The following is a 15,369-nucleotide window of genomic DNA, read 5'->3' as shown; positions in this document are numbered from 1 at the left end:
AAAGAAAAAAAAAGAAGAAAAATGTTTTTGAGAGTGAATTGGAGAAAGATAATTCTGCAGGTTGTAAGGTGAATCCAGGAGCAGCAATCCAAATAATAAATAATGAAAATCTGGGTAAGATATTGGCCAGGGAGGAATAAAGAGAAGGAAGTATAATCAGTAGGATCAAGGAACAGTTTAATATGAGAGAAGAGGGAGAAAACAGAAAATGATTCCTGTTTTGGGCTTTTGTGCTCAGAGGCATGGTGATTCCATTCAAAGAAATGGCTAATACAAGATGAGCAGATTGGTGGGAAAAGTCAAGGGAAGGCATTGAGATGCTAATGTGATTACTACTTGAAGAAGTTCAATCGCGATTAGATACTCTACCCAAGATTTCAGAAGAAAGGTCAAGGCTGAAAGTAGAATTTTGGAGTTGTCAGTTTGAGAGGAAGAAGTGAAGCCAAAGTAAAATGCTGGATCACCCAGGGGGGTGGGTTGCTTAAGAATTAAAACCAAAGATGGAACCAACCTTTTTTCACCTTTAGTAATCATATTAAATTGCAGTCTGAAGCAGAGGCACTTCTGTTATCTTATTACATGTAAGGTACATACACATATGTGTAGTAAATGTAAAAATGCATGTAATATTCATAATTACTCTCAAACATTTGATTTGAAAGATACTTTACTGCTTATATATGCTTATGTATGAAAATATACCATGAAAAAAATCTTTGTTTTAAACATATCATTTTACTTTTCAGTAGTATTTCAGAGGTATCATTCTAGATACACTGAAATACCTAATAAATGATCAATTTTGTTTTTCAGGCACTCTTTCAGCATCAGTGACTTTCTCTAATCTTAAACTTTTTAACCTTTTTCTCTTGAAAGTGTTACATTTTGATTATTATCTTGATCTCTTTCGTTCTGAAATGGTTGTTTTAAGCCCTCTATAATACTATAGATTATTAAATCTATGTAATTTTTATTTTGCTTTCCCAAAATTGGCTTAAATTGAGCTTGTAATTTTTATCCATTATTTTCATTCAGTTTTTATAGAGCTTCTGGATAGTAGAAAATTGTTAGCTATGGAATACTAATAATCCTCTTAGATATAAAGGAGAATATTTTCATTGTATACTTTTCAACCCGTTAATTTAAAAAATACCCTGGTGTCATAATTAGGTGTTAATGTCATAACATCTAACAGTGTCTGCTCAGAAATGGCTTACGGCTCTAAAAGAGGATGTTATTAAATCTGAATATGTATGCGAAAACTCTTCTTTAAAACTGATTTTTCTTTTTCTCAATGTAGCATTATATTCTCTTGTGTTTTTAAATTTCATAAGATATTCTAGGTGTAAAAGGTATTATGTTTAATAAAAGTCTAATTTTCTGTCATTCTAGAATTGAATTCTAGTAAAGCTAGTAAAAAATAATAGATACTATACCTTAGTTAATTTAGAGTAAGAAAAAAAAGCATACTTCATTTTTGAAAACAGTACTATGTCACCCTTATGTCAGAAAATACTTAAGGAAGCCATATGATGGGTACAAAAAAGTGTTCTAGAAAAAATTTAGGCTCAACTGAAGGGATATCTGTTAACATTCAAACTCTAAGTTTCCATATCCACTTGGTTTCAGTATCTGCAAAATGGTATTGTTTTTAAGTGGTCAATATTAACCTATACCCCAGCAATAAAAACTAATGAAGGTGGTAATTGTTTCTTTCAAATTTCTAGTGATTTAAAGTTTCCTTCTTTTGGAAAAGCTTAAGGTATAGTTAACTTCAACATTTTTTAGTCTCAGTAAATATTTATTAAGATTGTTGGTTAGATAATATGGGAGATATAAAATAAGTCAATACATGGTTAATCTAAAACTTAAAGTGTCATAATCTAGTTTTAATGTCATAACTTTTAACAGTATCTCCTTGGAAATGGCTTACGGTTCTACAAGAAGGTATCATTTTACATATATAAATTTTTTTGAAGTATTTGAAAATACATTGGAGATATGCTCTTTTACTCCAAAAGTACTTCATTCAGATTTGATTAGTTGATTCAGTAATGCCCTCTGTAGCTTTTTTTTTCCTCCTCCAAGATCCAGCCTGGGGTCATACACTGCATCTAGTTGTCATGTCCCTTTAGTTCCTTATTAATCTGAAATGGTTCCTCAGCCTTTCTAGGTGTTTCTTCCCTTGACGTTTTTGAAGGGTACAGGCTAGTTGTAGACTGTCTGTCTCTCAGTTTGGGTTTGACTGATTTTGCCTCATAATTCGATTAAGGTTGTGCATTTTTAGCAGAAATACACCACAATGATATAGATTTCTCTCTACCCCATATTGGAAGTATGATTCTGTTGAAATATTGGTGATATTAACTGATCGCTCAGACAATGTGGTATCATCTAGATCATTCCACTTTAAATTTATTTTTTCCTTTGTTATTAATAAGTAGTTTGTGGAAGTTACTTTGAAACCATGTAAGTATTCTGTTTTTTATGACACTTTATCCACTATGTTAAGCATCTCCTGATGATTTTCTAATACCATCCTTCCTTATATATTAATTAATTGGCATTATACTATAAGGAAGAGCTTTTCCTGTCTCCTCCATTTGTATATTTATTCATTTAATTATGTTAGTATGTGATCATGAATTTATATGCAGTGATTATAACCCAGTACTATCCATTCTTATTATAATGGTGAAATTGTGCCAGAATCATACAGCGGTAGTTTTCCAAACTGGCTTATGTGTCTTTTTTTATATATTCCTATCCTTCTTGGAGGTTTGTACTTCCTTCCTTGCTTTCTAACACTTCAGAATGCTCCAAGTACATCTAGTTCTTTCTTTGCCCCAGCCCCTGGAATGAGCCTTTTCTTTAAAGAGCTCTGAGTCCTTTTTTAGTGAAGAATGATATTTAGAAGCCAAGTCCTGGGCACTAGCTGTACTCACTGTTACTGGTATATCATTGCTTCTGGTCCCTCTCAGAAGACAGAACAAGAAAGTATTCATTGATTCTTCAGCACTACAAATCCTTATCTTTAACTTACTCACTCATTTGTTCATGTCTGGAAAAACATGATAGAGTCAGAATCGTTAATTCATACCACTGTAAAAAGCAAACATACAAATTAGTTGCTTGTTTGCTTAGTTATTATTTTTTAATGTAAAACCTCATGCATCTTAAATGTGTAATGCAATGACTTGGCACACAGCTCTCTAGAACATTTCCATTACCCCTAGAAATTACCTTGTACTCCTTCCCAGTCCATTCCCACCTTGAGAAGCAAATGCTTTTGTTGTTTGTTTAACCAAAAACTAGTTTTGCCTGTTCTAGAGCTTTGTATAAATGGAGTCATAATGTCAAATGGGCCCAGCATTTTTCTCTAAGCATTACATCTGTGAGATACACCCATGTGTTATGTATCAGTAGTACATTCTTTCTTACTGCTGAGTAGTACTTCATTGTATGGATACCACAATTTGTTTATCACTTCATCTGCTAGTGGACATTATTGTTGTTTACAATTTGAGGTTATGATGAATCAAGCTTCTTGACATTGAAATACATATATTTTTCAGACATATTTCACATGCTATATGTGAACACATGGCATATTGTCGATTCCTCTGGGTCAATAGCTACAGCAGAATTGCTGTTTAATTTTTAAGAAACTCACAAACCATTTTCTGAAGTTAGTGTACCACTTATACTCTCATCAGCAGTGTATTAGTTTCTGTTGCTCTGTATCCTTGCTTACACTTGGTATTGTCAGTAGTATGTTTAAATATAGCCATTCTGACCCATGTGTAAGGGTTCTACATTGTGATTTAAGTTGCATTTTCCCAATGACTGTGATACTGAGCTCTGCGTGTATTGGCTTTTTATATATCTTTATTTATGAAGTATCTGTTTAAATCTTCTACCCATTTTTTGTGGTAAAATAGACATACACTATAAAATTTACAATTTTAACCATTTAAATGTACAGTTGACTGTCATTAAGTACGCTCAGACTGTTTAGCCTGTAACCACCGTCCATCTCCAGAATGATCTTCATCTTCTCAAACTGAAATTCTGTGTCCATTAAACAATAACTCCCCTTTACTCCCACCACCCCCAGCCCCTGGTAACCAACTTTCTCTTTTCTGCCTCCGTGAATTGAGTACTCTAGGTAACTTATCTCAGTGGAATCATACAGTATCTGTCCTTTTGTGACTGGCTTATTTCTTTTAGCATAATGTCCTGCAGGTTCATCCATGTTGTAGGATGTGCTGGAATTTCATTTCAAAGCCTGAATAATATTCTATTGTATGTGTATACCACATTTTGGTTATCAGTCATCCATTGATGGGTGTTTCGGTTGTTTCTGTCTTTTGGCTATTGAAACCAGCTTTGATCCCTGGTTGGGGAACTAAGATCCTGCAAGCCTCGCAGTGTAGCCAAAAAAATAAATAAATAAGCCTCTCTTTTTTTCTAATATAAACATTTAAAACTATCAGTTTTCTTCTAGGCACTGATTTAATGTCATCCCACAAATTGTGACGTCATTTAATTCAAAATAACTTCTATTTTCTTTGTGTTTTCTTTTTTGGGGAATGGATTATTTAGAAGTATACTGTTTAATTTTAAAATATTTGGGCTTTTCTAGCTGTCTAAATTTAATTCTGTTTTGGTCAGAGAACATTTTTTTGTAAGATTTCAGCATCTCAAAGTTCATTAAGGTTTGTTTCATGGCCCAAAATATTATCTGTCTTTGTGAATGTTGCACGTGCATTTGAAAAGAATGTATTCTGCATTTATTAGATGTGCTGTTCTGTGAATATGAATTATATAAGGGTATATTTTAATTAATATTTTAATTGATATTTTATTCTCCAACTATGGGGATTTTACTAGTCCTGTCAGCTTTTTTTCACTAGAAACTTTATTTTATTAGGCACATACACCTTTACAATTGCTTTTTTTTAATATATGTATATTTATTTATTTTTGGCTGTGTTAGGTCTTCATTGCTGCACGTGGGCTTTCTCTAATTGTGGCAGGTGGGGGCTACTTTTCATTGCGGTGCTCATTGCGGTGCACCGGCTTCTTATTGTGGTGGCTTCTCCTGTTGCAGAGCATGGGCTCTAGGTGCGTGGGCTTCAGTAGGTGTGGCATGCAGGCTCAGTAGTTTTGGCTCGCGGGCTCTAGAGCGCAGGCTCAGTAGTTGTGGCGCATGGGCTTAGTTGCGCCGCGGCGTGTGGGATCTTCCCGGACCAGGGCTCGAACCCGTGTCCCCTGCATTGGCAGGTGGATTGTTAACCACTGCACCACCAGGGAAGCCCTACAATTGCTTTTTTTTTAAATCGACCTAACCTTTTTATCATTATGAAACATCCAATTATATCTCTGCTAATATTCCTTGACATGAATTCTGTTTTGTCTGTTACTGAAATTAGCCACTTTCAGCTTTTGCCTCTTGATATTTACATGGTATCTATTTTCATCCTTTCAGTTTAAACATATCTGAGTCTTAAAGCACATAAGTGTGTCTTTTATTTTTCAATCTTTCAAAATCAGCCTTCAAAATAGTGTTTAGCCATTTACATTTCATGTAATTATTACTATATTTAAGCCTACTGTTTTTGCCATTTGTTTTCTGTTAGTCCCATCTGCTTCTATTCCCTCTTACAGTTTTCTTTTCTCTGGTGAATTTTTCTTCTTTCATTCATTATGACTACATTTTTCTCTGCGGCCTTGAATGTATTTATAGTACCTGCTTTAAAGTTATTTTCTGCTAATTTCAGTATCTGGGTCATGCTGGGGTCTATTTCTGTAGGTTCTCTTTTTCTACTGACTCTGGTCACATTTTCCTCCCCCCCGCCCCCATATTTCTAATAATTTTTATTATTGATAACATCTTGTAGCTTTGCATTCAGTTATCTTCCTCTGCAAAGTCTTGATTCTTGTTCTAGCAGACGGTTAACTTGCCTGAACTCAAACACTGCCCCTCTTTTCTTTCAGCTTTAAGGCTGTTGCTTTCTTCAGGCCCCTTAGAATCTTCCCTGAGTGTGCATGCATAGTTCAGGGCCATATAGATATTTAGTTGAAGTTCGTACACACATTTCAAGGCTCACTTCTCTGCAACTCTTTCTTTTGCATAGACTTTTGGGTGCCCTCAGGTGAAAAACCACATGAAAGCAGACTTTACCTGGTGAGATTTCCTTCCTCAAGGGCCATCTTCACTTTAATTTCTACCAGCTTTTGATCACTTGCCAGTATCTTTAAAAAGTGTTGGGGGGTTTTTTGTTTGTTTGTTTGTTTTTTCCTTCCCAGATGTATTAGTGTTAGAGTTCTCTAATATGGGAGAAAATGATATGTATATAAAGTATACGTACATCTACAACTTTACTTAGTAAAATTCCCAAAAGTGGCTCTCTTATTACTCCTTTCTACATAGACAGCTCAGTGTGAAATTTGTTCCTTTGTTTTTGTTGATTAATTTGTTGAACAACACACAGGTAATCGTTTAATAACTAGTAAACAATAAATATTGAGTAAAAGGCAGCTGTCAGAAAGTAGAGTTCTTATGGAGAGCATAAATGTGACATGTTTTGCCAAAAATGTCCTCCATTTTTCATAAATTTAAAGAATGGGTTTAAAGAAAATTTATTTTTAAGAAAATTTTTTTCCCAGGTATTTTTTATTGTAATAGCATTCAAGGTGGTATTTGGAATACCAGTTCTGAGACTTCTGTGCACATGTTACTAGTGTTCCTCTGCTCCTTTTCTTGAAGACTGCTCTTGTCCCTCTTGCCTCAAATCCATCTATCTTGTAGCTTGTTATTGAGCTGCTGCATTCCAAGGGACCCGACCTTGGTTAACCTTTGTACTGGAGACAGAGACACTATGATTTCCAAATGCAATCCTTGAGGTCAGACACATACATTCATTTTAGAGACCAATCAGACTTTTCCCCCAAATTAAAAAAGGCAGTATTAGAAACAAGGTGATGATTTGTATGTGTGTGTGTTTTATTATATATTGGTCTCTTAAACAGAAAACAAAAAGTGGAGCTACAAACCAAAGTTACAATAGTACTAGCTTTTCTCATCGCCCGTCTATCTACTGTTACCAGAGGTCTTTATTTCTTCATAAGGCTTTGAGTTACTGTGCAGGGTCCTTGACTCCAACCTGAAGAACTCCCTGTGGCAGGCGGGTCTGGTGGTTAAGAACTCTCTGAACTCTTGATTAACTGGGAATGTCTTGATTTCTCCCTCATTTTCGAAGGAAAGTTTTGCTAGATATAGGATTCTTGGTTGATGGTTTCTTTCCTTCAGCACTTCAAGTACATTGAGCCATGCCATCTGGCCTCCGAGGCTCCTGATGAGAAATCTGCTCATGACCTACCTCCCTGGGAAATCTCTCAGCTTCATAGACTTTCATAATGTACCTTATCGTGTCTTATGCAACAGAACATTTTGTGTAGTATCGTGAAGTCAGTTAAGTTGTAACATTATTTTGAGACCAGAATTTAAGGAAAAGGAATTGAATATTTCAAGTGTAGACATTATGAGCTCTTTAAAATTATTACCCATTTTCAAACTAGAAATAAAAAGGCCACTGAAGTATCCTACAGATTTTAATTTATAACAAAGTGAATACCAATATCTAATAACACACGTAAAGAAAAATGTCTTTGGGATCCTTTTTCCTAAGTGTAAAGGGGCCTTGAACTCAAAAAGTGAGAAAACCACTGTGGTTTATCCCCAGCTGTGATGCGTTCATTTCTTGCTCTGACCTCAGAGTGCACCACTGTGATGTACTTCACAAAGCCCTATAAAAGAGAAAGCTGGGCCCAGGTTTTTGGTCCTTAGAGCCCAGGAAGCTGCTTTTGGTGACCTGACGGCCTTGGACCTACAGTTAGCTTGTTTTTTCCTTGTTTCTGCCATTTTGTTGATTTTTGTTTCTCATTTCTCTACTCTTTTTTATTTGCCTCATTGTTCTTTCTACAGTTAGCATAGTCAGTATTGTTGGTATAGTTAGCACAGTTGGTATAGTTAATAGTTTATTAGCATAGTTAGTGTAGTTAGTACTAGTTAGTGCTGTTGGCATAGTGAGTATTGTTGGTATAGTTAATACTTGATTAGCATAGTTAGTGTAGTTAGTACTCGTTAGCGCTGTTGGCATAGTGAGTATTGTTGGTATAGTTAATACTTGATTAGCATAGTTAGTGTAGTTAGTACTAGTTAGCGCTGTTGGTACAGTTAGCATAGTTAGCGTTGTTAGTAGAGATAGCATACTTAGCACTGTTAGTACAGTTAGCGTTGTTAGTTAGCATAGTTAGCGTTGCTAGGTAGTGCTGTCAGTCAGTGTAGTTAGCAGATCACCATGATGCAGGGCCTCACAGCCAACTCTGCTGGCAAGGAGGTTCATATTGATGACTTCGAGATCCTCCGCACCATTGGTGAAGGCACCTTCGGTAAAGTGAAGTTGGCCCGGCACATTCTGACCGGGACACAGGTGGCTGTGAAGGTCATAAAGAAAAGGCGTCAGAGCTTCTCAAGTGCCCAGGCACTTTTCCGGGAAGCGTGCAGTATGAAGGCTCTGAATCACCCCAATATTGTAAAACTGCTGGGGGTGATTGACACAGAGGAGACAATTTTCCTGATGATGGAGTACCTCAGTGGGGGGGAAATGTCCCGCTATTTGAAGATCCATGGCCGTATGACAGAGGCGCAGGCCCGAGGCCCGTTCCAGCAGCTGGTCTCCGCCCTGCAGCACTGCCACCAGAGGGGCATCGTGCACCGGGACCTGAAGCCAATGAACCTCCTCTTTGATTCCAACATGAATATCAAACTTACAGACTTTGGCCTCAGCAACAAGTGTGATGACACTGGCCTACTGGACACGATCTGCGGCACAGCCCCTTATGCTGCCCCGGAACTCTTCCTGGGGCAGAGCTACAGCGGCCCTGCGGTGGACGTGTGGAGCCTGGGAGTAGTGCTCTACACCATGGTAACTGGGTCCCGGCCCTTTGTGGGAAAAGACTTACAGCAGCTGCGGAAGCAAATCCTACAAGGGCAATACCCCATCCCACCTTATCTGTCTTTGGAGATAAGGGATCTATTACAAAAAATGATTGCCCTCAGCCCCAGTGACAGAGGCACCTTACCTGACCTCATGAGGCATGCTTGGTTAAACATGGGCCAGAAGGAGCCACTCCAGCCACCCTGTGAAGAGGACCTGGAGGTGACAATGGTGAGGACTGCGGGCTTGACTTGCGACCAGAGCCAGGACACTGGAACAGGCAGTGTGAGCTCCATGAAACCCAACGTGGGGGTCTCCATCATAACTGTGAAGCCCTTGTCTTTCGGGGACCTCAGTGGCAGTGAACTTGAGCCTCCTCCAAGCCCTGTGGTGTCCTCCCTGCAAACCAGGTGGCTCTACGAGAGAAAAAATGTGCAGCTGCAGGAAGACCAGCAGGCAGGGCAGAAGACCGGTGAGTCTGCCTGTCCCCCACCCAGCCTGGAGTCGAGGACTGCCACCCCCAGCCCAGCCCCCCAGTGTGGCACTGGGACATCCACCTCCAGCAGCAGCAGGATTGGAGCCCCAGAGGGGACCAGCTGCTCCCTGTGTGTGTCCAGCACTGGAAGGTCCTCCCACACTGGGCAGCCTGAGAGTGTGTCCTCATCCACTCTCTCTGGCCACAGCCAGAAAAAGCAAGGGGTGGCTGGGAGAATCTGGAACTTTATTTTGAAACATCTTTGTTACAAGCTGCCCCGCAAGAGGCGTCATAATAAAGTGAGCCCATGTGAACCCCATGGATGACCGAGGCAGGAAGGTCAGGCCGCCGCGCTCCCTGGGGCCCGGTCCAGTGGAGGATAGTGTGTTCTCTGCACGGCCTTCAGAAGCATTGTATCCAAGACCCTGGCCAGCTCAGAGGATGGTCCGGAGCAGCCTGGGCGACCGAAAGCGGGGCCACCGTGGCTGCAGGTCTGCCCCTCAACCCCCGCCTGGGTGAAAACTTCAGAGACTGGACTGTCATTCCTGGGGCACGTCTCCCCTCCCCTACTCTTCTGTCTTCCGTGTTGGTGGGGGAGGGGGATAGTTCTTGTTCCAAGAACTCCTTGGTTCTTCCAATTCTGGTTAATAAACTTGATGCTCCAGAAAAAAAAAAAAAAATATATATATATATATATATATGTATAATATATGCAAAGATTTTACAGAGTTGGAAAGTATTAATTTAAAGAAATGTTGATCATACTGCCAGGCACAACTAAGTGTTTTAAGAAAAGGAAAAAAATTAGAGCAATTATTTTAAGAGAAGCTGCTTATCAATTGCATTAAATAGAATTACATTCAAATGTCTGTCATGTCTGGATAGCAAAATAAGAATATGTGGCATTTCTATTTCAAAATACAGATCTTCCTCGACTTACAGTGGGGTTATATCCTGATAACCCATTATAAATTGGAAACATAATTTGACAATGCATTTAATACACCTACCCTACTGAACATCATAGCTTAGCCCAGCCTACCTTAAAAGTGCTCAGAACACTTACAGTAGCCCACAGTTGGGCAAAGTCATCTAACACAAAGCCTAGTTTATAATAAAGTGTTGAATATCTCATGTAATTTACTGAATAGTGTACTGAAAGTGAAGGACAAAATGGTTGTAAGGGTGTCGGTTTTTTTACCCTTGTGATTGCGTGGCTGACTGGGAGCTGTGGCCGCAGCTGCCCAGCATCACAGAGAGTACTACACCGCATATCGCTAGCCTGGGAAAAGATCGAAGTTCAAAGTATGGTTTCTACTGAATTCCTATCACTTTTGCACCACCGTAAACAACAACCCGTGACTCAGGGACTGTCCGGACCTCGTTTAACGTTGCGTGTATATTATATAATAGATGTTGAGGAAAATGAAGATGCTGGAACAGCCTCTGTGCCCACTCAGCCACCTCAGCCGTCGCCTTCAACGTATGACCCAAGCAGCATGCCATCGAGCAGCTGTGCTGGAATACAGATTCCTCCCGGTGCCCACGCTCCAGCTAATACCCCAGCAGAAGTGCCTCATAGCACAGGTAGGAAATTGAAGCTTCATGAGTTTGACCTCTCCTTTCATAAGTAACAACTGCACTTCTTCTCATATGTGTGCCTCATAATGACGGTCCTAAAGCATGACAAGATCTTTAAGTTCCGTTTGAACCCACCAAAAAATTAAATCCTTTTCGTTGTTGAAGTTTTAGTATTAGTCGTATTTTACTTTCTTAAGAAATGACAAAATATTTATGTGTAATTGACTACTGTTGACCTTATGTTTTATTAATAAGTAAAGTTCCTGTGCTTTTCGTGTGTGTGGCTGTTTTCTTTTTCTTCCCCTCCCTTTCTTCCCCCTTCACTGTTGAAGACTAGCACTGAGGTGAGTGGGGCTTATTACAGGATGTGTCTGTCAGGTTCCCACTGTGATCGCAAGATTCACTTCTCTTGACTTATTCCCTTAGGACCCCGCCTCCGCCCTCAACATGGGTGTTATTGATGAAGGAGCAAGCTTTGAGGCACAGAATCTCAATAGCAGTGGATTCACAGACAAGTGAAAGGAGGGGGTTTGGGGTTTGTTTGTTTGTTTTTTTAATATTACAAACGTGTCTAAAAATACACCACGGAAGTGATGCCTGCTATCTTTGAATAAATTAGTACTGTATGTCTGTGTTTTCATAGAAAAAAGATCTGACAAAACTAGTCTCCAGGAATAAGTCAGGGTCATAAGGTAAACTTTTGAAAGTTGCAGATACTCTTGTTTACTTGTATTGTTGACAGAGTATCACCCATACTTCCAAATAGAGGGGCATTTAAAACCATAGTTTAAATAAATCTTAAATTTAATTAATTTTAATTTTTTTTCCAAAAATTGTTTTTAAACTTTTATCTCGGCATAAGGGTAATCTATGGTAGTAACCTATATATTTCAAAATATTTAATTAATAGAATAAAAGTTGTCTTTGCGCCTTGATTTCTACTATTGCTTGTTATTCACCATTACCTCATTGACTTTCAAATTTTCAGCCTCAGTTCACCCAAACCATTTAGGTTATTTTGCATGAGTTGAATAACATTTAAGAGTTTTCTGTTTTGACCACTGTAGCAGCGATTATGATTAGTTTATTTCCTCCTATTTTAAAGCTTTCAACTTCATATCATCTACAAATAATGCGAACATTTTTGTCTCTAAGCATATTGATGAACATGATAATTTTAACACTGATCTCTTTAGTATCATCATTCTGTATATTTTACCCTGCCTGACTTTTCATTGCTTTCAGGTCTATGTGATGGAATTAATAGACCAATTTCCATTAGTTTTGTAAGTAAAATTTCATGGAACACTGTTTTAAATATTTTATTATCTTTTGGGAATATTCAGTTTTTCCAGGGTAGAATGAAGTAAGCAAAACCAGCTGCATATTTAGATGTATTTGCCTTTGATAAATACTGCTCAAGTTATACTATTGGTAGTAAGTTTAAAAACTGGCCAAGAGCCTCCAACACAAGCATCCTTACAGAAGGGTGAAGTGAGAATAAAATACACTTGGGAGTCACATAGTATTAGTTATTAGTTTCTACTTCTTGCTAAACCACAAACTCAACTGTTACTCAGTTCCCGACCGAGGTTATTCCCTCTTTTAAAACGAAATTAATCATACTTCTCATAGTTGTTTTAATTATTAAAGGGGAGGAAGTATGAAAATTGACTACTATGCCTAACACAAAATCAGTGTTCAGCAAATTAGCTTCCTTTTCCTTTTTTTTTTTTTCTTTTCCCATATATTTTATTACAGAATATTGAGTAGAGTTTCCTTTGCTATACAGTAGGTCCTTGTTGGTTATCTTTTTTTTTTTTAACATCTTTATTGGAGTATAATTGCTTTACAATGTTGTGTTAGTTTCTGCTGTATAACAAAGTGAATCAGCTGTATGTGTGTGTATATATATATATATATATATATATATATATATATATATACATACCCATATCCCCTCCCTCTTGCATCTCCCTCCCACCCTCCCTATCCCACCCCTCTAGGTGGTCACAAAGCACCTAGGTGATCTCCCTGTGCTATGAGGCTGCTTCCCACTAGCTATCTGCTTTACATTTGGTAGTGTATACATGTCAGTGCTACCCTCTCACTTCGTCCCAGCTTACCCTTCCCCATCCCTGTGTCCTCAAGTTCGTTCTCTACGTCCGCATCTTTATTCCTTTCCTGCCGCTAGGTTCATAAGAACCATTTTTTTTTCTTAGATTCCATATATATGTATTAACATACAGTATTTGTTTTTCTCTTTCTCACCTCACTCTGTATGACAGACTCAGGGTCCATCCACCTCACTACAAATAACTCAATTTTGTTTCTTTTTATGGCTGAGTAATATTCCATTGTATATATGTGCCACATCTTCTTTATCCATTCATCTGTTGACGGACACTTAGGTTGCTTCCATGTCCTGGCTATTGTAAATAGTGCTGCGATGAACATTGTGGTACATGACTCTTTCTGAATTATGGTTTTCTCAGGGTATATGCCCAGTAGTGGGATTGCTGGGTTGTATGGTTGTTCTATTTTTAGTTTTTAAAGGAACCTCCTTACTGTTCCCCATAGTGGCTGTATTTACATTCCCACCAACAGTGCCTTTTCTCCACACCCTCTCCAGCATTTATTGTTTGTAGATTTTTTGATGATGGCCATTCTGACCGGCGTGAGGTGATACCTCATTGTAGTTTTGATTTGCATTTCTCTAATGATAGTGATGTTGAGCATCCTTTCATGTGTTTGTTGGCAGTCTGTATATCTTCTTTGGAGAAATGTCTGTTTAGGACTTCTGCCCATTTTTGGATTGGGTTGATTGTTTTTTTGATATTGAGCTGCATGAGCTGTGTGTGTATTTTGGAGATTAATCCTTTGTCATTTGCTTCATTTGCAAATATTTTCTCCCATTCTGAGGGTTGTCTTCTTATCTTGTTTATGGTTTCCTTTGCTGTGCAAAAGCTTTTAAATTTCATTAGGTCCCATTTGTTTAGTTTTGTTTTTATTTCCATTTTTGCATCTATGTTCATCAGTGATATTGGTCTGTAATTTTCTTTTTTTTGTGACATCTTTGTCTGGTTTTGGTATCAGGGTGATGGTGGCCTCGTAGAATGAGTTTGGGAGCGTTCCTCCCTCTGCTGTATTTTGGAAGAGTTTGAGAAACATAGGGGATAGCCCTTCTTTAAATGTTTGATAGAATTCACCTGTGAAGCCATCTGGTCCTGGGCTTTTGTTTGTTGGAAGATTTTTAATCACAGTTTCAATTTCAGTGCTTGGGATTGGTCTGTTTATATTTTCTATCTCTTCCTGGTTCAGTCTTGGAAGGTTGCGCTTTTCTAAGAATTTGTCTATTTCTTCCAGGTTGTCCATTTTATTGGCATATAATTGCTTGTAGTAATCTCTCATGATCCTCTGTATTTCTGCAGTGTCAGTGGTTACTTCTCCTTTTTCATTTCTAATTCTGTTGATTTGAGTCTTCTCCTTTTTTTTCTTGATGAGTCTGGCTAATGGTTGATCAATTTTGTTTATCTTCTCAAAGAACCAGCTTTTAGTTTTACTGATCTTTGCTATTGTTTTCTTCATTTCGTTTTTATTTATTTCTGATCTGATCTTTATGATTTCTTTCCTTCTGCTAGCTTTGGGGGTTTATTGTCCTTCTTTCTCTAATTGCTTTAGTTGTAAGGTTAGGTTGTTTATTTGAGATTTTTCTTGTTTTGAGGTAGGATTGTATTTCTCTTGACTTCCCTCTGAGAACTGCTTTTGCTACATCCCATAGGTTTTGGGTGGTTGTGTTTTCTTTGTCATTCGTTTCTAGGTATTTTTTCATTTCCTCTTGGATTTCTTCAGTGATCTCTTGGTTGTTGAGTAGTGTATTGTTTAGCCTCCATGTGTTTGCATTTTTTACAGATTTTTTCCTGTAATTGATATCTAGTCTTATAGCATTGTGGTCGGAAAAGATACTTGATACGATTTCAATTTTCTTATATTTACCAAGGCTTGATTTGTGACCCAAGATATGGTCTATCCTGGAGAATGTTCCATGAGCACTTGAGAAGAAAGTGTATTCTGTTGTTTTTGGATGGAATGTCCTATAAATATCAGTTAAGTCCATCTTGTTTAATGTGTCATTTAAAGCTTGTGTTTCCTTATTTATTTTCATTTTGGATGATCTGTCCATTGGTGAAAGTGGGGTGTTAAAGTCCCCTACTATTATTGTGTTCCTTTCGATTTCCCCTTTTATGGCTGTTAGCTTTTGCCTTATGTATTGAGGTGCTCCTATGTTGGGTACATAAATATTTACCA

The 15,369-nt window shown here is 38.0% G+C and overlaps 1 protein-coding gene across 2 annotated transcripts in view; it reads left to right on the top strand.

Moving 5' to 3' along the window:
* The window catches only part of VTA1 (vesicle trafficking 1), a 72,678-nt gene that overhangs the window by 41,848 nt on the left and 15,461 nt on the right, over positions 1–15,369 (top strand). Inside the window, exon 6 of one of the 2 annotated variants that reach the window (XM_068551436.1) lies at positions 10,894–11,067. The exons of the other annotated variant lie outside the window; for it this stretch is intronic. Within the exon in view, the coding sequence (XP_068407537.1) occupies positions 10,894–11,067 (174 nt within the window). The remainder of the gene's footprint in view (positions 1–10,893; positions 11,068–15,369) is intronic. 2 annotated transcript variants of the gene reach the window in all.

The sequence above is a fragment of the Eschrichtius robustus genome, chromosome 9, assembly GCF_028021215.1.
Source record: "Eschrichtius robustus isolate mEscRob2 chromosome 9, mEscRob2.pri, whole genome shotgun sequence".
Classification (NCBI taxonomy): domain Eukaryota; kingdom Metazoa; phylum Chordata; class Mammalia; order Artiodactyla; family Eschrichtiidae; genus Eschrichtius; species Eschrichtius robustus.
This window is presented reverse-complemented; position numbering and strand designations above follow the sequence as displayed.